General features: G+C 57.2%; 2 protein-coding genes across 2 annotated transcripts in view; one reads left to right on the top strand and one right to left on the bottom strand.

The window, feature by feature from the left end:
• Positions 1–25,173, bottom strand: part of CDH23 (cadherin related 23) — a 359,724-nt gene that overhangs the window by 40,488 nt on the left and 294,063 nt on the right.
• VSIR (V-set immunoregulatory receptor) lies at positions 629–25,158 on the top strand. The gene is made up of 7 exons (XM_032423936.1): positions 629–931; positions 10,282–10,707; positions 11,339–11,395; positions 16,579–16,686; positions 19,558–19,585; positions 20,845–21,041; positions 21,224–25,158. Exons 1-7 carry the CDS (start codon positions 850–852, stop codon positions 21,259–21,261), a joined length of 936 nt encoding a protein of 311 aa, XP_032279827.1. The 5' UTR covers positions 629–849; the 3' UTR covers positions 21,262–25,158.

Genomic DNA, 25,173 nt, shown 5'->3' with positions numbered 1-25,173 from the left:
GGTGCATGACTGTCCTGTGGATATCCAGGGCACAGGGAGCTAGAGAGGGTGCAAAGTGGGAAGTGATCCTGGGGCCTAGCTGGAGAGGAGCCCTGATGACTTCCTACGGGACATCTACCAGATGCGTACACACGTGCCTCTGTGGGGATGGGCCAAGCCTGTTGTGTATCCCTAGCCCTGTGCCGTGTGTGTGTGTGTGTGTGTGTGCGCGCGCGCGCGTGCACAAAGGTTTACAGGCTCTGGGATCTACGGTCAAGTCTGCTCCAACCTGCCTGCCCTTTACAAAAGTTAGATTTCATTCATTCACTCATTCACTCCACCGCTGGGAGTGCCTACCGCCTACCAGGCCCTGGGCTGGGCTGGAGGATGCTGGGGACAAGTGCTTGCCCCCAGAGGACTCAAAGGCTGGTGGGTGAGGTCAGACACAAGCTATGGTGCGTGTGCAGCCTGCTGAGTTAGAGGCAAGGGCCTTCTCAGGCTGTGCGGCAGTACCGATCCTCTCCGGAGGGGCATGGGGGAGAGCAGGAAGCGAGCGGAGCTGATGCGGACACTTGGGCTGTCGCCCCTACCTAGAGGGCCGGGTGCCCTGTGAGTCACCGGGAAGCCCCTCCCACGGGCCCTTGGCGAGGCAGTTCCCCCCACGGCCCCCCGGGGGCGCTGCGGGGGAGGGGGGTGGGCCCTGGAGCTCTCGGGCGCCCACGGCGCTCGCTCTCTGCACTCACTCCACCGGAGGTTTTCCGGCCAGCTGTGAGCCGCCGCTCCCGTTCCCGGAGCACCAGGCGCTCCCCCTGCGTGCCCGCGGTCCCGCTCCGGGCCCCGGGGCTCCAGACGCCGCCGCCCGACGGTGACATGGGCGTCCCCCTGGTCCCGGAGGCCGGTGGCCGGCACTGGGGGCCTGTGCTCCTCGCTCTCTTCCTGGCTGCCTCCCGAGGTAAGGTAGGCAGGAGTCGGTGGGGAGGCGCACCGGGACAACACGGCTGGGGAGGGGGCCGCGGGGTGGGGGGGCTCCCTCCGCCTGCCCTGTTTCCTACTTGCTGGGACCTCGCTGCAGGGGCCAGCAGGTCCCTGCCAAGTGCCCTGGCTGGGCAGCAGCACGTCTGCCTGCTCTGACAGCCGCCCAAGCTGCTGCCGGCCTGACCCTTCCCTGCCCAGAGAGCCCCGCGCGGGAGCAGCTGCTGCAGAGAGGAGATGGACATGGTGGGGACAGCCCAGCATTTTCTGGTGGACGCCACGGGCTTTTGACACCTGGGGCATCTCCCTGCGCCGCCCGCCTCAGGGCTCCAGGGTCTCACTGGGCGCAGGGGGTGTGGTACTCTCTGTGTCCTGCTCCCTGGTGACACTCCTGGTTGAACCTTTGGGGGGCACGGGTGCACTCGCAGATGTGGGCGCCCACCCGGTCCTTATCCTGAGGGTCTGGCGGCTGAGAGTTGAGTGGTCAGCTGATTCCCAGCATCCTAGCAAGGCTGGAGCTCAGGGACTGGTGTGGGGTCCTGGGGAGAATGTGGGCCACTTTCCTGGCTCAGCCATGAACCCCGTCTTGGTCCCGGAATAATTTATGGCATCTTTCTGGTTTCGGTTTCCTCAGCTCATGCTCAGAAGCCCTACACCAGGGAGGTGCCACTTTCTTCTTCCAAAGTCCAGACTGTCACAACTCCAAGTGGAATCCTGGCTAGGACACAGGGGCTCCCAGGGCAGGGCAGGGAGCAGGGGTAGGGCAGAGGTCGGGGTACCCATAGCCTGGCCCCCGGTTCTTGGTGCCCGGCACTGGATCAGCTGGATTTCAAGGGAAGAGGGGGCCAGCAGGCAGCCTGTGAACTATACTTTGTGGGGAGGGCCCAGGGAAAGCTTGAGTCATGCAGGGAGTCAGGGAGGCAAGAGGAAGGTGGGGCACTTGGCACAAGGACCCAGTGGGCGGGTCAGGAGAAGAAAGGAGGGGGAGCACAGGGTAGGAGCAAGAGAAGGGAGTTGAGAGAAACTGGAATATACCAGAAACAAAGTGGGTGCTTGCAGGCAGCATGTTATCTCAGTGCTCGGGGAGTCTGGCCTCTGATAAGGAGGAGAAAGCCCACACCCCACACACAGAGCTGCCTAGTCCTGGCCTGGATTCTCGCAGGACGGGGGAGGTGGTCTCGGCACCAAGGCCATGCTTCATGGCAGGACAGGGTTTCCAGAAAGGGCAGGGGATGGTGGCAGGCAGGAAGGCCAGCACCGCCCCCACCACAGAGCACCTGCCCTGCCCCTTTCTCCTCAAGTGACCCCGAGAGGCCCTTCTGCTTTCTTACCCCTTCCCCTGCCCTCCCCTGGCTGGGCTGCTCTCTGCTCAGCCCCAATTTGGGAAACTGAGCTCTAGAGAACTGAGGTGTAGGGAGCCACCTTGCAGAGTAGCTGGTAACAGAGAGGCTCAGAGCCCTCGCTCCATATCGTCTACATAGCCAGAGGCCTTCACCCCTAGAGGTCTCGGCTACTCACACAGTGTGGCACTCCACAGGACCAGCTCAGGGAGATGATTAGGGCTCTAAGCAGCTTTCTACTGAAGGGGGTCAGAAGCGTTCTCTTGGCTTTGAACTACTCTGGGACTCAGTATCCTTAACTGTAATACGGGCATGCTAATGAACATTGCCACTGCCCAGGACGATGTGTAACAAGGGGCTAACAGATGGGAAGCCTGCTTGCGGGCACTGTCAGGGGGGTCTGTGAGTTGGAAAGACTCGCCGGCCTGCTGAGGTGCGTTGCCTTGGGCAGGATTGCTCAAGGTCAAAGGCTTCCTGTCTGGGAAGGTGAGATGGAGGTGGCTGGTGCAGGTCTGTTTTCCCAGCTCCTGAGGCTGGCTCAGCACCAAGGAGAATGGTGGTGGTGAGTTGGTGCTCAGGAGCCCAGTCAACTGAAGACGCCCCTTTCCTGGGCCTGACTCAGGGTGAGATGGATGGAGGGATGCACCTAACAGAGCCAGGCCCCAGCAGACCCCAAGGGTGGCAGAGACTCTTCTTCCCCTATATGCACTCCTAGGGCCCGAGAAAGTTCTTGTCCTCACCATGGCCTTATAGGCTGACCCAGGAGGCCCAGACTCTGGGACTAGCGCATGGAAGTGCACTGAGGCTAGGGAGGGGAGACCCCATCATCCCCTTCATGGTAAACAGGACTGCAGGGCCTTGTTGAGTAACCCAATGGTGCAAGCCTCTGACGCAGCGAAGGTCAGCTCTTAGGAAATCCACTCTCTTCTGTCCAGAGCCCCTGGGGTGGCCCTGGAGGCCAGCCCACAGGCGTGAGGGGGCATCTACCCAATGCTAGGGATGCCCAGCAATACCAGGGAGTCCCTCACCCAGTTGGGCTGGTTGTTCTTGTGTCCCCCCCCAAGCAGGGCAAAGGTTCCCTGCCGGGGCCTGACCTCCCTAGGAGTGGTGGCTCAGGTGGGAGGGACAGTGGTGGGAAGCTGAAAGAGGCCACCTCCCTATATGCATACATATACGGGTCTTAGGCTTTAGCAGATCAAGGGAGAGAAGGAAGGAAGGGCTCCTCGGTACCCATCTGGCCAACCAGCACTGACTAAGCCCCACATACTGAGCTGGAGGCCCCCCAGTTTTAGGCCAGCTACTCATCCAGGAGCAGTCTGCCTTCACCTGGGCGGGGTGAACCTGGGATTGGCAGTGCAGCTTTCTGAGGGACCCCTGGGTCCCCTTAGCAGCAGCACTGGCAGGCCCAAGGCCTTCCTGATGGCACTCTGTATGGGAATGGTGAAGCAAGGGATCTGGGGCTGTGTGCCTTGCATGCTTCCCATACAGTCCTTTCACTCAACAGTCTGGTCTTGGGAGTCAGTGAGCTCTAGGTTCAAATCCCAAGATGGCCATTTACGGCTGTGGCTTTGGGCAAGTTACTCAGCAACTACAATGGGGATGATGATGGCCCCTCCCTCAGGGGGCTTCGGTGAAGAGTCCGTGCACAACCTGAGCACCGTGCCTGGAACCTGGTGAATGATGTGTAGTGTTAAGCTGTTTCTTGGCTTTCTGTGGCCACGTGCCATTGGCCCTCCAAGTTCCTTGGTGCCTACAGAGCCCGGTGGAGAGCCCAGGGTGTGGGAAGGCATGGACTGATTTCCCTAGGACTGAACTCGAAGAATCCTGGAGGTCTGGCCACCTGTCAGCACCTAGAGGCACTTCAAGTGTGAAATGTCCATGGAGGCGCCTGCGGATTCTCTTCAAGTTCCCCAGAGATGGGGGACTTTGCAACTTCAAGGCAAGCCCAGCTCAGGGTTTGCTGGTCTAACTGGGATCTTTCTTGCAACTGATCTTTATGTTTCGTCTAGTTGCTTTGGCTGCCCGTTCCCAGAGAGAAAGGCCGTGGCTGTTACGCACATCCGTCATTCAGTAATGAACTTGCTGCGCTTCGGCCCGAGCAGACCCCGTCCTTTAAATGTTCTGCATAGGATGCTATTTCCCGTGGGGACCTGGGGTTGAATAGGGAATAGTGAATAGCAGAGGCTATTCTCTCCCTGGGGGACACTGAACGCACATTCTCTCTGAGCCACGGGCAGCCTGGGGGACACCGTTTCAGGGAGGCTGACTGCCCCCTTCTGAAGGGCAGTTCCAGAATAGAGCTCCCTGAGCGTCAGCCTTCTGCTCATTACCTTTGGGATTTCTGCAGCAGCATCTGCCTATCATATGTACTTATTTTTTCCCTCAAATGGACTCATTCTTTTACTTAAGTAAATAGATTTTAAAAGGAAACTTTCTATCACCCGCACCAATGGAAAACCAGTATCATTGCCATAAATAGAACAAAACCATACAAGTGCACAATAAGAAAACCAAATAAGGGTATTACATTCTAGTATAGCCTGGGGAAGGCTCTGAGCCTGAAACCTGCTGTCCCTTGTTAAAAAAAAAAGGGGGGGAATAACCTTCTATGTGATTCGATGGCATTTAATGCCATAAAACTAAAACTGTCCGTGTTATAGTCGCCGTCGGCCCCTCCCCCATCACTGCAGAAGCCAACTCACCACTGTGAAGAGCGCTAGCTGGTGGCAGGGGACAGGTCAGCTCTCCCAGAGGAAAAGAGAGAGAGCAGTGGTCCCCATCCTAAGAGGTCAGGGCAGGGTCAGAGGGCCTCTCTGAGCTTCTTCCGGCCCCAATTCTCCCAGCCCCTGCTGCCTTCCTCAAATAAATACAGTGTCCAAGTAAATAGAGTAGCTCCAGCTGGGTCCTCTCTTATGTTGGGGCCAACTAGCTATCCCAATAACCACGGGGGGATGGGGAGAGAGCTCACAGCAAGCTGAGCCCTCATTGGCCAGGCCTGCTGTCCATCTGCAGGAAGGACGTGGGCCCTCTGGTCAGTCCCAAGCCTCCTCTACTGTGTCGGTTACTACGGGCTGCCTGCACCGAGGGCAGGGCCCAGGGACTGGAAGCTGAACCTTAGGAAGTCCTCACAGCCCAGACCCTTGAGGGAAGCTGGCCAGAGCTGGTATTCGGGGTTGCACACAGTCCTCCTCACGGAGGGCCTGGGCGAGTCTGGGAAGGAGGCATCCAGAGAAGCATCCATTGGTGGGGCGCCTGGCCAGCTGCCCAGGCCCTCTCCAGGGAGGCGTGCTGGCCGACAGCCTCCAGCCCCGGATGCGTGGATGCTTTCCCAAGGTGCTGGAAGCGCCGCTTCCTCCAATAGAGCCTGGCTTCCCCTTCCCAGACTCCCTGGTCTGATGTGAATGGACACTTCCTGCGGGGGCAGGTATCAATAAACACATCTGAGATGCCCTTTGTCCTTGCTGGCCACAGACCCCAGGAGCTGACCTGCTGGCTCCGCCCCCCGTGCCGGGGGCGCTTCCTGGACCTCAGCACTGGCAGACTCAGTCCGGATTGGTCCTTGACTCTGTTTCCCTCTGTGCTCTGCAGCTTGATAAAGACAGAACAGAGCCTTTCCCTGCACCCTCCCCGGACTATCCTAGGGGACGGGGCCTGGCAGGGAGCTGGAGACCAGTTCCATGTCTGTTTGGCGCTCCTTCCGAGGGTGAGGTCCTGGCCTTTTGCATCTAGCCCTGGGCCAGCAAGAGCAGCAGATCAGGGACTGTTGGACTGTTTACTTACAACCCCTAGCAGCAGCTGGACAGAGTTCAGCTGTTTGGGTGGGGCCTCCCAGGCCCGACTCATCAAGCTGGGGCCCCACCTCCAAAGGCTGGGGTGTTGCCTTGGCAACCGTGGGCTAAACTCATGCCCCGTCAGGGAAAACACACAGGCCTCTCCACACCCACACACACACCCATCCCGTGCACACCCACAGGGTTTCACGAGGTGCCTGCTGGGTGGAACGAGGTGAATCATGACAACTAACATCCCAAGACGGAGCCAGACAAGAGCCCCTCTCCCCAGTACTGGAACAGAAGCTTCTACAAGGGGCTGAGCCCACCTTTGGCTGAGGGTCCCCCAGCTGGAAAGCGACAGGAGCAGGACTAAATTCTGAGCCGCCATCGCTTAGGGAACTCTGCACCCTCACGGCCTCTCTGCCCTGGGCCTGGCTCATGGGTAGGACCTCGGTAAATATTTGTGGAATGAAGGAATGGTGTTTTCGGTTTAGGTCTGAGGCTGAGCAAGGATGACTGGCTGGAAGTTGCAGTCAGCTTGGGGTCAGTTCACTCTCCCCGTTGCTGGAGGCTGAGATGTCAGCCCCACCCGCTTCAGGAGTTAGGGGGTGCTCTTCCTTCCTGCTGTGCTGGTGCGTCCAAGGTGTGAGTTTCAGCTCAGCCACATAGGGTTGGGTGGTCTTGGCTAAGTCGCTTGACTTCTGGGTCTGTTAACTCATCTTTAAAATGGGGATGATAATACCTACATCAGGGGATATTAAGTGAGAGGAGTACAAATTGGTAAGCAAGTCCTGACACATAAGGGGTGGCCCATTTCTTGCCCCCTTCCCTGCCCTAAGGAAATACAGCCCCTTCCTACTGCCCCAAGCCCTCAGAGCTGGAAGGGCCTAGGAACATGGGGAGTCTCTTGAGATGAAGAGAAGGAGGCAGAGAGAAGGATGGGACCTGCTCAAGGGCATACAGCAAGGATGTGGCTAAGTGGGGACTGGGGCCCAGGGATCCCTCAGACCAAGGTTTTAATCCTGAGACCTGGAATTTTCCAGGTTCCTAGCAATATTCCTCCAGGGACTTCTGCCTCCTTACCCGGTGACAGGTGGGGCTGGAGTGGGGCTGGGCCCCAAGAGCAGCACAATGACTGGATGGTTCCCGCCTGGGCACAGGCTCAGGCCCAGGCCCAGGGTCATTTTCCTGTCCCGCATGTTCTCGGCCACCCTGGAGCCGAGGGCTTTCCTCCCCATCCTCTCCCCAGTCTCTGACAATGACCCAGGTGTCCAAAAGGATCTGCTCCTGACAATAAGCAACATCCTCCTGCCAAATAATTATAAACCCAGCTGTGCTATATATATATCCCCGATAACACGTGTGCATGTGCAGTTGTGGGTGGCATGGGGGGGCGTGCATTATTTTCCCCAACTCTGTGCCTTTGAGCATCAGGCTGTCCTGGGTTTTGACCTGGCTTGAGTCTTAGACACAACAAAGGGGATGTTCCCACCCCCCCAACCCTGAACCCCCCACCAGGACAAGACCCTGGGAACTCTTGGTCCACTGCTATCTGGCCCTTTTGCTGAAATCGAACACTATCCCCCATCCCCCAAACCTGAATCCTACTGCAAGCTTCTCCTTTTTCTAAAAAGGGAAGAGGTCCTCTAGGGTGTGTAGGGTGTTGGGGATTGAGCAATGCTCCCCTCCCCTTGCCCCCCACCCCCATTCTCAGCCCCAATTCTGTGTCCCACTGCGGGTTTTCAGCCTTTAGGGCTGCATATCTCTCCCCAGTGCTGTCCAGGCAACTCTGTGCTCCCTGACACATAGTGCCATGTAATAGCTGCCCCTAGCTGCGGCCCGCAGGGGAAAGGGGCAGCGCAAGGCAGACAGCTCCTCGGTCTGCTCTCTGGGCGGGTTTTCGGTCTTCCTGGGAGTATCTGCGAGGGTCCTTTCCCTGGCTAGCCCCCCGCCCCCTGTTTACTGGCACACATAGTTCTGTGGCCATGGCCGTCACACAGGCCCGTGAGAGGGAGTAGAAGTCACTACTGTGATCTTCAGTGAATTATTTAGCGTCTCTTTGCCTCACGTTTTGTCCTCAGTGAAACAGGAATAAAAACAACACCGACCTTATAAGGTTGCTAGACATGCCCCTAAAGGAGTTAGCATAGCACAGGATACCTGCTCTTCCTTCTTCTAGTTCTAACTAGATCTGGCTTTACCTGAAACCCCCCATGCTCCAGGTTCTGAGTTCATACCCTCCCTCTGTGGCACTTTAGGGAAATCACTTTCCCCTTCCGGGCCTCTACATTTTTGCCTGAAAAGGAGACCAGCATCTTGCCAGGCAGTTGTGAAATCTCTGCTCACCTTGGCAAAGATTTTCCATAGATCTGGGGCTCCCAGACATGGCTCCCTCTCACATGTGGGCGGAGTGAATGGAAGGATCTGGTGTGTGTGTGTGTGTGTGTGTGTGTGTGTGTGTTCCTTACTTTCTAGGGGCCTAACACACTACCATGCAGACATATTCTTTGGGGCCATGACTTTGCTAATTCCCCACACACTGCTTTAAATATGCAGGCACTCCAAAATTGGATCCCAAGCTGTTGTCAGTCATTCACACCTTAGTGGGAAAGAGTTTGAAGCTGGCTTCTCCATTCTACTCTGCAGAACTATTTTCACTCCTAGGAAATGTTCCCGGACTTGCCCAAACGAACGAGAGAGCTGTGTAGCTTCCACGTAGCAAGCACCACCTACTAGCAAAGCACTTTCAGAGCCCTTCATGTGAAGTATTTGTGGTCCTTGCCTCAACTCTGGCAGGTAGATGTTTTCATTTCTGTTTGACAGTGAGGAGTCTGAGGCTCAGAGTCTAAATGACTCCCAGCTATTGGACTCCAGTGTGGGCTGGTCTGGTTTTAAAGCTACACCAGGCTGCCTTACTCTTGACCAGGCAAAGTTTTCAGCTCTGCTGGTGGGTCCCAGGCTCTGAAGGCAGGGAAGGGGGTGCCCGCAGGAGGAAGTGGTTTGGATTCTGTACACATTTCCCAACTCTCCTTCCCTGACTTACGACAGCCTCTGAAATGCCAATTAAAATTCAAATACCGCTAATATATAATAACCATAGTTATCTTCCCTGTGTCTGTAGAGGGCATTAGAACTCGCATCTAGTGTTCTCAGCTTTCCCTCGCTCTGTCCTCTCGCAACCATGCATTGCAGTGCTTGTGGGGGTCAACATGGTTAGGTGCTGGGGGCTTGGGGTAGGGTAAAGGGCCAGGGGATGGCTTCGTTTGCTTATTGAAAACAAAATGAACTAGGAAATATTTTTAAGAAGATTGGGTGGCCGCAGGTACATGGATGAGGCGACCTCTCATGATTTCCCTGGTCCTGGCCCCGAGACACCTTGGGTTTTCCTGCTTCCTCACCACCTGGCCCAGAGCACCCCGTCTACTTGCTGAAGTCCTATCTGTCCATCAACCCCAAAGACACTCGCTCCTTCGAGAAGTCTCCTGACCATCCCCAGGACGGCTATGTCTTCCCTCCTCCAAGTGCCCTGTAGACTGGCACCAGTCCACCCTTTAGCCTGTGGGCTTACTTTGTCAGGAAGGCATGCTTTGTCTACCCAGCTAGGCCATAAGCTCCCAAGGGGAGGCCATGTGCTCAGCATCCAGGTGAGACGTAGCACCTGGTGCAGGCCTTGCACACAGAGGTGCTCCATTAGTGCTCACCGATGAGGAGGTGGGACGGCATGGCTAGCCCTACGAGTGGGAAGGGCCCAAGGTGCTAATGGCCCCAGAAGGCTGGCCAAGGGAAAAGGGCTGCTCTTCCCGAATCGCCTTTGTGCTCCTCATCCTGCTTCCCCCCGGATGGCACGGGGTGTAGGGCTGGAGGTACCAGGGGCCAGTTGTGGGCAGAGCCACAGGGTCTGCAGCGGCGGGGAGACAGACACACCGGCTGGGCCCCGTCCGCCGCCTGCCCAGAGTCTCTCCTACACCTCGTCTAGTGTCCCTGGGGTCAGGGGAGTCCCTCACCTGGAGAAGCTCCTCCTCCCATGCAGCCTGGGCTGGAGTCAGATTCAGGAGCTAATGAAGAAGCTGAGGCCCGGGAGGTCAGCTGACTAGCCCGGGGCCTGTGGCTGGGGAACCCACATCTTCAGAGCGCCAGGCCAGGGTTCTTCCTCACTCTGGGGGAACTGGGAGTGGTTCTGGCTCAGGCAGGTAACCGTCTCTTGTCTCTCTAAACAGGTCTGGTGGCAGCCTTCAAGGTCGCCACGCCGTATTCCCTGTACATGTGTTCTGAGGGCCAGAACGTCACCCTCACCTGCAGGATCATGGGCCCCATGGCCAAAGGGCACGACGTGACCTACTACAAGACATGGTACCGCAGCTCGCGGGGCGAAGTGCAGGTCTGCTCGGAGCGCCGGCCCATCCGCAACCTCACGTTCCAGGACCTTCACCTGCACCACAGCGGCCACCAGGCCAACACCAGCCAGGACCTGGCCCAGCGCTACGGGCTGGAATCGGTCTCCGACCACCACGGCAACTTCTCCATCACCATGCGCAACCTGACCCCCATGGACAGCGGCCTCTACTGCTGTCTGGTGGTGGAGATCAGGCACCACCACTCGGAGCAGAGGGTCCACGGTGCCATGGAGCTGCAGGTGCAGACAGGTGAGGGCGTCTTGTATGGGACGGCCCGGGGGTGCCGTCGCCGTGGGGATGGTGCACGCGCCCGTCTGGAAGGGGAGGCAGAGAGAACCGTGTGACTCCAGGGCTGTGGTGCTGAGTACTGGATGGTGTGACCGTGGTGTGATTCTGTGCTGGGAGGGTGTGTGGTCCCAGATGGGGGACACGGACACGCCAGGGACGTGTGTGGTGAGATGGGGTGGCCACAGGGTGTGGGGCTGCGTATAAATCTCTCTGGTCAGTGGGGTGTGATGGTGAGGGGGGTGTATGTGGTTCTGTCTAGTAAGAGAGAGTGTACAACCCTGGGAGGTATTGCTCATGACACTATGGTGGCCGTGATATGTGACCTGGGGTATGAGCTGGTGAACGCTTGTTGGGAAATATGTATACGTCTGTATCTGTGTGTGTGTGTCCAGGTGAGAGTGTGAGGGGCAGTAGGCTGGGTAGATGTGTGGGTGCCAGCAGGAATCCACACGCCTGCGGGGGAGGCGTGAGAGTGCGCCGGGCACACCCAGCCTTGCAGTGAGAAGCTGCGTCTGTGTGTACCCGTGTGCTAGCTGCGACAAGCCTCCCCGGCCTCAGGCCCACCTAACGCCCCTTCCCTTTGCTCCCACAGACAAAGCAGCGTCAACCCGGTGCATCGCGTACCCACCTTCACCCAGGGAGAGTGAAAGTAAGGGACCGCCCTTTTGGCCCTTCTGGGTTCTCTGTTCTCCTCTGCCCTCTTCTTGGATCCAGGCCCCACTCTGAACTCTGACCTCATCACCCCAAGCCCACCGAACCCCCATTCTTCCTCCTCTGCTATTGCCTCTCCCTTTCACTTCCCCCTTCCCCGCAACCATTGGGCTGCAGTCCTTGTTCTGTGCATGGGGGAGAGAGGACGGAGAGACTCAGGAAGGGGAACAGAACTACCTTTCCTAGAGCTCTTCCTACATGCCAGGCACCGTGCTAAGTCCTCGCAAGTACTGGTATCTCCGTGGATTCTGACAAGAACCCTCTGAAGTAGGCAGCACACCTGCACTTTTTACACATGGACACAGAAGCCCAGAGAGGTGACATGACTTGCCCAAATTCACACAGCTGGGTTGTGCTCACTTCACCTTCTTCCCAGCTTGAGGGATGCATAGGGCGGTGGGCGGGTGGCAGTCAGCCCCCTGGTGTTTGCCCCGGGAGTCATCCTGCGGAGGAAGAGGGGGCACTGCTCTGAGGGACGTCTGGGCACTCAGAGGCCAGGGCAGAATGCCCAGCAGCTGGGAGGCAGCAGGCAAAGGGGAGACGTCTCAGGGGTGCCCCATTCTTTGGAGAAGAGAGGGTCTTGGCTTCCAGAGCCTTCTATCCATCAGTATTTCCTGGGCATCTAGTATGGACCAGCCCCTGCCCAGGCCCTGGAGATACAAGAGTGCAGACCTCCCCGCCCTGCCCTCCAGGAGGACGCGCACAAAGACCAAAGGCAGGGACAGGACAGTTAAACCTACAGCCCCAGCCCCAGCCCAGCTCAAAGGTCGTGGTGACTTTCTACTCCAACTACTCTTTTGTGAACCAACAAACAGCTTAGCCAGGAATAAAATTAGAACACACATTTCGGTCTGAGCCAGACCCGCATGGAACTAAGGAACTCTTTGGTTCAAGCCTCTGTCCCTGCACACCGCAAACCTGACGTGTCGCCTCGGCACCAGGCCACTGCTGTCCTCACTTCCTCCAGCGGCAGCTCCCTGGTGAGGGTGGACGGCCGTGTGCACAAGCATCCATGACGGGGGGAGCCTCACCTGGCGGGGCCCACGAGTGTTCACTTCCCCATTGCTCCTTCCACTCTGAGCAACCCTCCAGTCCCCCTTCTTCCTCCAGGAGCTCCCAGAGCTCCCTTATAGGCCATCACCTCTGCCACTGCGCACACTTCTCCTGTGGGGAAACCAAGGTGCAGACAGGTGCAGGGACTGCTCCCCGTCTCTCAGCCAGAGCGCCTGATTCTCAGTCACAAACCCTGCCCGGGAGCCGGGCTGCCCTCCCCTCTCTCAACACCAGTTTTCTGAAAATCAGTTGTATGAATTAAAGTCCTGGGGACAGAGATGAGAGATGCCAGTGGGGACAATGAAGAAACCAGCTACAAAATAGAGAGGGAACAGAGATTTGGTTCATTTCTCCTGATTAAGACCCTAGAGAAGTAGCTGCTGGAATTAAGGAAACAGAAGTCGCCTGGGGAAGCCTGGGAGTCTGGCTGGTCAGAATCCGAGGCTGAGGCAGAACTTTGAACTTGATTGTCAAGAGTGGGTCAGGCTTCCTTCGCTGGGCACCTCTACTCTCAGGTTTTCACATTAGCCTCCCTCTCCAGGGATGCACAGCCTCACTCTGGTCCCTGCTTCCCTGAGCTACTGTCCACAGTGACCTGGTTCCCCAAGGGCCAAAGGGATGTGTTTACTTCTATCCTAGCTGTTGAGGGCAGGATGATGACTTTGGTGACCTCTGAAGTCCCAACCCCTTTCCAGACTCTTGGTTCTGGAGGTCTGGAGACTACAGCTGTGGTGGAGTCTTGTCACTAAGGAGGGCATGGCGTCTGATGAAAAGAAACCCAGCTATCCTTTTGGGTGGGGTGTGGGGGTTGGGACCAACACTTCCATTCTCTAGGGATCATGGGTCCAGTGAGAAATGGGAGCACGTGTGTCCCTTCCCCACTAACAGGGAGGCAATCTGTGTTATCCAAGAGGCTGAATCAGGGATCAAAAACTCCAATGCCCCCGAAGCCAGGGACCTGGGGAGGAAGACAGTGGGGAGGGGTGGAGACTGTGGTGAGCAGCCAGCTGCCGGCCTATAAGGGCAGCTCCAACCGCTGTGTGCTTGGAGGGGGGCCTGGGGCTGCCAGAGCCACTCCATTTTCCAGCAAAGTCAGAAGCCCAGATTTTACAGAAACTCTCAATTTTAAAATGTTGGCCAAAAAAGAAAAAAAGAAAAAAAAGAAAGAGATGACGTACCACGTGGGCCATGACAGGATGGCAAGTAGATGGCAACAGACAGTGGACACACATCTGTTTTCTAATGGTTTAGAAACATTTGCCTGGTGACCCCTGTGCTTAGTGGGCCTCAGGGCGGGCCGCTAGGGACTGCCCTCAGTGCCGCTGACCTTTGGAAAGACTGCAATCCCTGCTCTCTCTAAGACAGGTGCCCCACAGCCAGCCTTGGTGCCTGATTGGCTAGTGATGCTTCCAGCCAAGCAGCTGGGAGCTTTTCTCTTCTACCTGCAGCCCTGTCTTCTAAAGATCTCTTTGGGAAGGAAGAGGCTGGCCGGCCTAGGAAATCAGCTGAAAGCCCAAGTCAGTCTGAGCTTGGGGGAGGCGGGAGGAAGGGAGACAGGCTGAGGAAGTTGGTCCCCAAGAGCCCCCAATTGCTGAGGGGCTGTGGTTTTGTCACGGAGCCCAGGGAAGGGGGCTGGGCAGCCTACCTCCTGCAAAGCAACCTCCCTATCCCCCTACACAGCAGGATGTTTGGTTTGCTTTCATCCAACCCCCTCCTGGGGGAACCAGGCAGCCTGACCGAACTCCCTCCTCCCCTCTCGTACCTACCTACCTACCCACCCACCCACTGGGTACTGGCAGGCTCTAGACAAGGGTCCACTGCTGAGCAGGTTAGCGTTGGGGGGAGCTCCCATCCCAGCCTGCTGTGTAAGGGCCTGGCACAGTTCTCAGAGCTGGCCTGGCAGCTGTCCCTGCCAGCACCTGATCGCCTTCCCAGTGAGCCTGGCCCTGGATGGCTACCAAGCAGGACCCCCCACCCCCACCTCCCCAGGTACTGGCCACACCTGCGGGAGGCGGCGGGGACCTGTGGCAAGGCTGGGCTTTGCAGAAGAGCCCGTAGCTTCTAGGGCAGGTGGGCCCACAAAACTGTCCCCAAACTCCTGCCTCCCTGTCCTAGCCTCAACTCTCAGCCCAGGTTGTAAGGCAACCAAGTCCTGATCCCCTGGAGGGGCTGCAGAGGGGGATCCCTGCCTGGGGACAGGAGTCAGGCCGGGAGGGGGACAGGGAGACACAGCGAGTGAGCACCTAACCTCACTGAATGTGGCTTAGTAGCAGTCTGGAGCCCTGGTTTGACGACTAGAATAGAGCATTTTGCAACCCCTTTCTCAATGCCCACAAGAAGATCCTATGACGGGGAGTTAGAAATCCTCAAACGTCTGAATTATAGAATGTGTCTACTTTCACTATTCCACGTCAAAATGCAGCCTTGCTGAGATCTGCAGGGAACCTGCTTTAATGTGGACTCGAGCTTGCTTTGTGATTAGCATAGCAACTGTTCTGTACCAGTGGGTAGGTCTAAAGTGCCAGTAAACAGTTTGTTCTCTTCCGTGGTATGAACAAAGCCCCGGAAAGCTTATTTACACCATCAGGTTGTTTAGCAATACAATGAGATAAAAACAGCCTTTATTCCCAAATGAAGAGTGCGAAAGCAACACTGAGACCACAACCCCCCCACCTTCCCCAAGCTCCCCAGGGCCACACTGATGCCGTGACAAGGTTATCCCAGCCCGTATTTCGTATTTGGGGAAGGGCTGAAATCGGGAAGGAAACACGTTTACGCTGGTTGTGGTTGCATCCCAGCTAAACTCCTGGTGTCAGCAGATGGGCTGAAATAAGTCAGGCCTCTCATGTTGTTGGTGGGATGGTAAAGCGGTACAACCTTTGCGGACGGCAATTAGACAACAGCCTAGAAGAAAACGCACATACTCTTTGGCTCAGCACTTTCACCGCTGGGAGTTTACATACAGAGGTACTTGCGCAAGCGAGTGAAGATGCACACACAAGGAGTTCACGGCTACGTTATTAGTTATGTGGAAAAACGGAAGCGATCTGCATGTCCACCAATGGGGGACTGTTTCAATAAATTCTGGGGTGAGCCCTGCAATAAAGCCCTAGGCAGAACGAGGTAGAGCTCTGTGCCAACCAGAGCTGTCCAAGCCATGCTAACTGGGAAAAGCGATCCTCATGAAAAGCACCTGTATGCTGTGTACGCAGGGGACAAATCTGGGCCGCACGCGAGAAAAGTGTGAACAGTGATTGCCTCTTTGCAGGGTGCCCTGGGGAGGAGGAGCAGCAGGGGGAGGAAACTCTGGAATATATTTTAACTTATCTATCTATCTAACTATCTATCTATCTATCTATCTATATTGTAATTTAGAAAGTTTAAAATTTTAAAACGTTAGATAAGGATTCACATGTTTCTAGTTCTCCCCCACGTGCCCCCCCCCCCGCCCGCCCCGTGACTTGTATGTGTGAGATCCCTTCCAGAAGCTGTGTCCAGAGCTAAGGGGGTCTCTCAGGAGGAGTGGGGCTTTGTTCATTTTGATGTTTTTTTCCTTCTTATTGTGGTACAACGTATATAACATAAAATTTGCCATTCCAACCACTTTTAAATGTGGCATTAATTCTGCTCACCCTGTGGTGCAACCATCACCGCTATGTATTTCCAAACGCTTTTCACCACCTGGGTTCCTTTTGACCTTGAACTTCATGGCACGGGGTCTCTGTGAAGGACCTGCTTTCCCTCCTTTTCTGGGAACAACCCGTGGCCTGGGGCAGTTGAGCTGTCCCCAGGGGGCTGGGAGGAAGACCCTTCTCTCTCTTCCCTGGAGCTGCCTGGCCTCATTTCTGTGTGCTCTGGGCCCACTTGGGGAAGAGGCATGGGATGCTCTTTGAAAGGGGATCCCTAGGCCTTCTGTCCCTCTGCAGGTCACTGAGGGTCTGGCTGTGGGGCCTGGGTAAAGCTGGGTCCCCCTGCCTGCCCAGACCTTTCCTCTCTGGGCTTCAGTATCCCCTCAGGAGAAGCAGAGGGAATGCAGTCTCACCATGGCTGTCTCTCTGCCCTTAACAGGCATCACAGCGGCTGCTCTGGCTACAGGTGCCTGCATCGTGGGCATCCTCTGCCTTCCCCTCATCCTGCTCCTGGTCTACAAGCAAAGGCAGGTGGCCTCCAACCGCCGTGAGTATCCCCGCCTGCCTGGGGTGGGTGAGGGTGCGAGCGATCTGCCCCAGGCCCCAGCTCAGCGCCTGGGACTAGCAAAGGCAAGAGGCAGGCACATTTCCTCTCTGTTCCAGAGATGGGAGCTGCTATAGTCCCTGCAAGGAGCTAGGTTCAATGGTGGAGAGAGCAGGGGACCCAGGTGTGCCACTTGGGGGGCCTGAGTGCCCACCGGCCCCAAGGGGTCCTGGCTTGGCCCTCAGTAAATATCTGTTGAATGAATGAATAATCACATGGAGTAGTTCAAATTGGTTTATAAAAATGCTGCCCCTTGGAGATCCTTTGAGGACCTGCTTTAATGCAGGGGTAGGCTTGTCTTGTAACCAGCATCGTAATTGTCAGGACAAAAATGACCTTTGGATTATCAGAACTGGAAGGGATCCTGGAGATAACTTAGTTCAGTTCTTTCAGCATATGGCTGAGGAACCTGAGCTTACTAGCGGGGTTCAATCATGAACTGAATGGTATATAAGTTAGTAAGTGGCAGAGCTGGGCCTCAAGCCCAGAGCTTTGCACTCATGCTTTTCCCAGGGAGTGTAATCCCACCACATCATCAGAATGCTCATCGGCATGAGCGTCCTGGCCACCAACCCCTACCTGGGAAGGTTGCTGTGCTGGGCCCCATGCCAAGTTTGTTATATACCTCCTCTCATAATGATGAGACAGCCTGGCCCTACAATTGTTCCTCCTTTGCAACTGAGCAAACTGAGGCACAGAGAGGTTTGGTAACTTGCTGAGGGAAGCTCACAGGGAATCAGCAGCAGAGCCAGGCTTCAAGTCATGGCCACCAACACCGTTTCACCCTCCTCTGTGGTACAGTGCCCCTTGCCCTTCCTCTGACCCCACCCCTGAGCCTGGGCTAGCCCGAGTCCTCCAGGAGCAGGAGGGTGGGGAGTCCTCTGCCCTGGCCCTTACGTCACCTCCCCTGCTTCTTCCCCTCTGGCCGGCTGCAGAAGGTAGAGCTGAGAGAGGGCAGCTCTGTCGGCAGATGGCTTTTGGCTCACACCTGATTTCCTCTGACCTGGACGGCCCTCTCTCCTGAGCCCCCACAGTGGCTCATTCAGGGGCTGTGGTCACCTTTCCCTTATTCTCAGGACATCCATACTCCTTTTGCAAAACCCGCCATAGGTTGGGGGTGGGGTGGGGGCAGGTAGATCAAGGCTTGGAGCAGAAAGAGGAACCCAGGGGCTCAAGCAGGGCGAGTCATCACCGTGGAGTTGCCATGAGCTTGTGCTCATTGGTGCAATGTTTTCACGGAGGTGAGGAAGGGACGAGGAGGGAGACACACTCAGCTCCCAGGAAAGAGGTGCTTCCCAGGAAAGAGCTCCCAGTGCTGCACGCATCCTAAACAGACCCCAATTCTGTGACTTGTGGCTTCTTACAGCTCCTTATCCCCAAATTAAATATTGCAGTAACAAAAAGGTGTCAATAATTTATCTTCTAATAAAAGTATTTTTGAGGCCAGTCTGCTCACCCCTTCTAAAAAAAAAAAAAAAAGAGGAAGAAAAAATGAATTGTAGGATCAGAGTCTTCGAGACAGACCCAAGAGATGCTGGGAGAGAAACCAGGTGTGAAATGGAGAGGGAGGGGAGATTTGGGTCATTTCTTCGTCTAGCCTCGCGAGAAGTGCTGCTGCAGGAATTATAGGAACAGAAGTCACTGAGAAATGCCAGGAGGTCGGCCACAGGACAGAGGCTAAGCGCCCGGGTGGGGTGGCAGGCCAGGGAGGGAGGGGACAGGGAGTGTGTGTCGGTTGCTGTGGGCAGGGCGCTGGCTCAGAGAGCATACTCAGGAGTGAGCCACACTCAGGGAGGAAGAGAGAGAAAGGATTGGGAGCACTGAGGCAGGCAGCCTGCTGCAGAGGCTGATGAGTGTGGAAACCAATCCGGTTTTAGATGGAGATTGGGTTCCCCAGCTCTAAAGTGGGGCCAGCAATCCCCCCCTACAAGGGGTAGAGAGGATGAGCCCAGGGAACGCTGGGCACCTGCACGAATCCTGATGCACAGAGCCACCCGCTAAACGGTAGCCATGATTCCTGCCGAGAGCAGAGATTTTAGGAACCTTTGTGCAACTTCCTGTGTGTTCTGTGTGTGCCCCTCCCACCCATGTTTCCCCACAGTGATCGTGGTAAAGCTCTTGCAAATGAGAAATGTATGGGGAGCTGCAAGGAAGAGGGAAGTAGGACCACTGCATCTGGTTGGTGGCCAGTTTGGGGGTGGGGAATCCCAAGGGGGGGCAGCAGCTTGGAGGAGGAGCAGAAAGTGGCGGAATGGCTGAGAAGTAATGGGGTCTCAGGCCCCTAAGGTTCCTCTAAGAGATGTCACTGCTAAAGCCACCTTTTAGGCAATGTGGAGGACGGGCCAGAGAGGACCAGGAACCCTCCAATTAGGAACTGAGCTCGCAGCCCTCCCACTCAGTAGATCATGGCGACAGGCCAGAATGTGGCAAATGTCCAAACAGGAAACAGCAAATTCAGGAGTCAGGCCTTTGCTTGATACTTAAATCCGGACGGTCTCACAACACCTAATCAAGCCATAGGAGAAAGCACTGGCTGCCTTTGGCCTCCTGGTGACAAATGCCACCCCTTACACTTGTGAAATGCAGCCCGAGTTTCATTTAGCACTGGTTAAAACACCGGGCTCACTGAGGCCTGGCCTGCAGGATAAACACTGTCGTGCGGGCCTCCCGAGCCAATAGAAGGGGGATCCAGGGCGAGGGTGGCCCAGCCTGGGCTTGCTCCCCTTCCTCAAAGGGCATCTGCCAGAGGGGGCAGGGATGTTGTCTAGGGAAGCCTCTCCTTTGTGACTAGCTTCTCTGTCTGTATGTCCCCAGGTGCCCAGGAGCTGGTGCGGATGGACAGGTAAGCCCCCTGGAGATCTTCCCGAGAAAACTTCCTGTGGCCGCCCTGACCTGACTCTAAGCTTGGCAGGCTCTCTTCTTGCCTCTCCCTGGGCCTGCGGCTCTGTCGGCCAATGTCTACACTCAGACAGCTGGACTTAATGCAGAAGGGAGGGGGGTCGCTCTTTGCTTGGACTGACTCTCCTTCACCAGTCTCCTTGCCCCTCTCCCCACGCCGATAACGTGTCCTGGGACAGGACTCGGAACACAGACCCGGCCTCCCAGGTCCTCCCCGGGCCCGGGGTCAGCTGTCAGGAAGGAGGGCTGTGCGGGAGACTGCTTTAGAAAAGCGTCTGCCATCTGCACTGAGGCCTACATATCTGTGCTCTCCCTGCCGCCCCTCGCCCAGCAGGCCGAGCTCTGACACTGCGGGCCTGAGGCCGGCACCTTCCTTCAGGCCTCGGGGGCAGCTGGCCAGGGTGGGGGAGGAAGAGGAAGCAGCTGAACTGGGCACAGACACTGAAACATGCAAAGGAGGACGGCACACCTGGAGCCGTGGTCCCTCCCTGCAGAACACGCCAAGGAGAAAGTGGTCAGGCCGCCGTGGGCCACCGGGGCAGAGGTTGGCCAGGGGCTCCGAGTGGGGCAGCGGGCTGGGCATGCAGTGGCCAGGGGAGTATGTGTTGGTGGGCTCGGGGCAGGAAGCAGACGGGGCGCCTGGCACGGAGGGTGTCCTCAGGAATGAGCCCCACTCAGGAACTTGGCCCGGTTACTTTACCAGCAAACCCAGAGCTCCTCTTGGGTGTTTGAAAGGGACGATTTTCTAGACAGGTCAAAGGAAGTCCTGCCAGTGATCCTGCCAGGATCTCAGAGCTGGCGGCAGGGGGTAGGTGGTCCCCCTCCCCAACAGGAAGAGGGAGAGAACTGCTCCCTGCAGCTTACGACAAGCTGTGGGGACATTCGATCCTACTGCCATCAGCTGGGAAACCTGTCGCAGGTTCCTGAATCTGGGGTCCTCAAAGTGTCTCTGACCCCAGGCTTCCCGGCTGCGCGCAGGGCGGATGGCCAAATAATAGGGTGCAGCCCTGACCTCAGGGGAGCTGGGAGAGTGCAGGCCATGCCCTTTTCTGACCCCGGCTCCTCCCTTCTTGCAGGAAGAGGGTGCTGAGGCCTGAGGTGTGAAGGCAGGGGAGGGGAGGGAAGCAGAGGAGTGGGGCAGGCAGGAGGGCAGAGGCCCAAACCTGGGCAGCACAACTGACTGAGCCAGCTCTCTTCTTCTAGCAACAACACACAAGGAGTCGAAAACCCCGGCTTTGAGGTCTCCCTGTCCTCCCAGGGCATGCCGGAGGCCAAACCCAGGTCTCCGCTGTCCTACATGGCTCAGCGGCAGCCTTCAGAGTCCGGGCGGCACCTGCTCTCTGAGCCCTGCACTCCTCTGTCTCCACCAGGCCCTGGCGATGTCTTCTTCCCAACCCTCGGTGAGTGCTTCCCAACAACCCTCACCCTCAGGGCACAACAGCCTGCAAGGTCATGACCTCCCCGTGGCCTGCAGGGCACCAGCCTCACTCCCCTTCTGAGGCCTTATAGCCTCCCCGTGTGGGTTTAGTGGCTGAAGGACCGCAGAGCCCCCCATTCATTCTACTTCTCCTTTCTTTTGCAGACCCCGTGCCTGACTCCCCAAACTCTGAGGCCATCTAGACCAGGTGGGGCCAGCGGGCAACTGTGGCGGGGCCTGGGGCAGGTGCTTTGGAGGCAGAGCTGGCCCTCTGAGTGGTCCTTTAGCCGTGGCCCTGGCCCTGGTTTCCTCCCTCCTGCTCTGAGCCCAGACTCTTTGAGATACCTCTGATGGCCAGACCCTCAACTCCTCTGGGTGCTACATGGCAGAAGGGAGAAGGGGCTGGATTGCCCAGCCCCTGTCTCAAGGATGGTGGGGTGCTGGGATCCCGCCCCAGAGACCTGAACTTCACCAGCTACAAATGCCAAACGGGCTACATCCTAGAAGCTCAAGAGTTTCCAGCCTATGGCAGCTTCTCTCCCTGGGACATGAGCTTTGTGACCAAACAGCCCAGATGGGACAAGATGGGCACTGGACAGAACTCCTCTCCCCCCCGCCCCCTGTCCCCATCCAGTGCCATCCTCCCAGGCATGAGACACAGGAAAAGATGTGGAAAGACTCTCCCTCACTGCGGTGGAGCCAGCGCCCTGATCTCGCCTGAGGCTGCTCATCGGTCCGACTCCCTCTCTGTGACCATGGAGCTCTGGGGCTGGTCCTGCCTGCCTGCCCCTGGGGCCACGGGAGCCTCTCCCAGCTGTCTGCTACCAGCAACCTCTCCCAGTAGCTGTCCACTGGTTAAGCAAATCTGGGCTCCCACTGCCTGCCCTCTGGGCCCCAGAGTTCACTGGCCAGGGTCCCCGAAACAGGAAGTGCACCCTGGGGCACAGTGGCCACTGTGGGCCAACTGGCATCTTGGGCAATGGGGGCCAGGCAGAGGTTGCACTACCTGCTGCAGAGGGGGGTGAGGGAGGGCAGGTGGAGCCTGCTGGGAAGGTGAGTGGAGAGGCTCCACCCCCCTCTCCCCCCTCCACACGCAGCGTGCTCAGTACAGAAGGTGACCACATACTGTATTGCCCCAACTGTGACCCTCCCTGCAGTGGAAGGAGGAGGTGCTATTAAACTCCACGGGCAACAAGTGCAAACCCTGGGAATGGACTGTAGGAGCTGGGTTTTAATCCCTGCTCTGCTTCCAGGGGTGCCTGAGGCCCAGGGAAGCCCGCATCTCCTCCTCCCCCCCCGCCCCCCTGCCCCATCCTTGGTCTTCCATTCCATTTAATCTGTGTCAAGTCTTTACAGCAGAGTGACCCTGTCGGTGGGCGTGTACATAGAAGGGTCTGTGGCCCTCTGCTCTAGACCCTCTGTTCCAACTCCTGCTTCCGGGCATGTCCCAGATTTGTTTTTATACACCATATGCAAGGGAATCCTTTGTGGAATTTTGATTAAAGGGTTTTAAAAACACAGAGAAGAGTCGGAGGGGGGGGCTCTGTACACTCTGGGGTGGAAGCGGGGTTGGGGGGGCCGAGAGGGGAAGGGGTGAGTTTGAGTGGCGTAGGGCCCAGGCACTGCACCGAGGAGGGCATTCAGCTCAGCAGCCTATGCGGCAGAGCCCCGACTTCAGGCCAGCGTAAGGGCCCAGCAGGCAGGGAGAACCCTCTGGATGGCCTGGGGAGGGGGGAGACAGGAGTTGGGGTGGAAGAGAGCAGCTCTAGGCTCTCCGGCGGCAGTGAGCCCCCAGGCCTACGGCTAGAACCAGGGAGCCCCCCTGGATACACGGCATTGCTTCCACACTCCCCTGTCAGGCCCAAGGGCATGGGTCAGTGTGGGTGTCCTGCTACACTGGGAGGGGGAAGGCTTGAGGAAAGAGTGGGCCTGGGCCTTGAGACTGCACGGACACCTCCAGTGGCCAGGACACCAAAATCCTGGTTCCTGCTTTGTCCCTGGGGGTCCCTCTTCTATCCCATCTGTTGCCTGGACACGGAGTGCAGGCTGCCACAGAGAGAGGGTGTTGTTCTAACAGCTCTTGGGGGCCCATGGCAGGGATGGGCAGGGTGACACTTGCTCAGAGCTGAGCTGGGCTACCCCTAGGATTGAAGGAAAAGCCTACAGACCAGACCTCCCCCATCCCCCAGCTCAGAAAGAGTGCTCCTGCCCTAGGGGGAGGCTGGCCTGGCCCAGCCCGCAGCTTCTGACCTCCAGGCAGATATAATTTCTAAGAATTTGGCTGCCAGACCCCAAGCCTGGCTGTTGCTGTGTGGCGGGAGGGCGGGAGGGAGGGAGGAGGCCCCAGAGCAGAAAGCCACCCCACTTCCTCCCCAGCTTCCTCCTGCATGGCCTCGAGCTCTTCTTCTCTGGACTCTTACAAGTGAACACATTGCAGCTTCGTGGTTTCCTGTTTTCAGTGAAATTTACTCTGAGCTCCAGGCTCCATCTTCCCCAGAGGCCCTAAGGCATCCTCCCTGCTGCTACTGAGGAGGGGCAGGATGCCGAAGAGCCCTCCATGCTCGCATGGGAGTGGTGATAGCCTCTGGAGGCGCCTGCCCTGGGGGCTGGTCCCTGTGGGCTGGTCCCTGTGGGCCCCAGCTCAGTGCCTGTGGGCTAGAGTACACTGAATAGAGCAGGGGAGTAGGATCATCGTGCCTGCCTCTAATGGGGCTGGGAGGAACACTGGGGCCTCCAGAAAGTCAGCTGCCAGGCAGGATGGGACTGAGGCAGGAGGCTGATGGATCACAGCACTGGCTGAGGCCCTCAGAAGGAAATCTGTGCTTTGAGGCACTAAGTTGTTGTGAAGAGATAGATCAGGAATTATAAGAGCCATCATTCCTGTCATGTTCTCCCGATGTCCACATTTAATAAAGACAGCCTGCCTTTATTCCCTCCAAGGGAGAGACTAAGGCAATGGAGTTCCCTTAGTTAGTTCCCTTAGTTAGCCTCGCATGCCATGGGGACCACTGGAGATGCTACTGTTGGATCAGGCTGGCCCTGCCTGGGGGGGGAGGGGTGTCTGTGATGAAGGGCCCTGGGGTGGGTATGCAGGAACACGGGGGCCGAAGCACTGCCCTCTTCAGGGAGTGCTCTGTGGTGAGGGCCTCAGGGAGACGGTGGAGAGATGACCTGCAGAGGTCTGGTCACTCTCCACCCCAGCTTGGGCACTGCCTCCCAGAACGGGCCTTCCTGGGTGTCAGCTAGAGCACCCCAAGGCTGGTCTGTGATTTCTCAGGGAAGTCCAGGGGCACGGCAGTGGGCAGAAAGGGACTGGGGGTTGCCGGCCAGGACCCCAGGTGCAAAGGCCTCCCGAGAAGTAGACACTCACAGCCCAGCTGCGTGGGGGCCCAGCCCACACAGGGCACTGGCCACCCAGCCCTTCCACGGGGCACTCACTGGGCCTGCTTGGCACTGTTGCCTCTTTCCTGTACAGATGCTACGTCTCCCTAACTATGCCGGGAGTTCCCAAAGGGCGGTGGGTCCGATAACAGCCTGTCCTTTGGACCCAGTCGCAGAGCTGACAACTGAAGCATGGCCATGGGGTGATGCGTTGAACCGGGATGCCAGGGTCCTGTTCTCTGGACCACTCACAGGGCCCCCCTCTGACTTTCCACCAGCTCTGTCTGTGCTTGGTAGGATCTCCCGAAGACAATAGGATGCCCTGAGCTTGTGCAGGCCAGGGGCGCAGAGGTTTCATTTTGTCTCGCAATTCTGATCTGGTGGCATGACTTCCTAAAATATACGTCGGGAGGGATTCTGAAGTAGCAACATAGCTTAATGAGAAAACGCTGCCATTAGCTAGCCATGCACCCTGGGCACGAGAGGGACAAGTGGCTGGTGGGCTATCGCTTGGCCTTTTCTGTTACAATGCTGTGTTTTCCAAAACACACGTTAACGTTATTGCTTTTTTGATTCTCCCTCCCCCACCAGAACACCCAGGGAGACTTTACTGTGTCCATTTTATGCATAGAAAAACCGAGGCTCCAGGGCACCTGGGTGGCTCAGTTGGTTAAGCGACTGCCTTCGGCTCAGGTCATGATCCTGGAGTCCCAGGATCGAGTCCCGCATCGGGC

The sequence above is a fragment of the Phoca vitulina genome, unplaced genomic scaffold, assembly GCF_004348235.1.
Source record: "Phoca vitulina isolate PV1807 unplaced genomic scaffold, GSC_HSeal_1.0 scaffold29, whole genome shotgun sequence".
NCBI classification, from domain to species: Eukaryota; Metazoa; Chordata; class Mammalia; order Carnivora; family Phocidae; genus Phoca; species Phoca vitulina.
This window is presented reverse-complemented; position numbering and strand designations above follow the sequence as displayed.

Coding starts and splice junctions, on each gene's coding strand:
- VSIR (XM_032423936.1), top strand. CDS start 850: ATGGGCGTCCCCCTGGTCCCGGAGGCCGGTGGCCGGCACTGGGGGCCT. Junction 10,708..11,338: donor GGAGCTGCAGGTGCAGACAG/GTGAGGGCGTCT, acceptor TTGCTCCCACAG/ACAAAGCAGCGTCAACCCGG. Junction 19,586..20,844: donor GAGCTGGTGCGGATGGACAG/GTAAGCCCCCTG, acceptor CTCTTCTTCTAG/CAACAACACACAAGGAGTCG.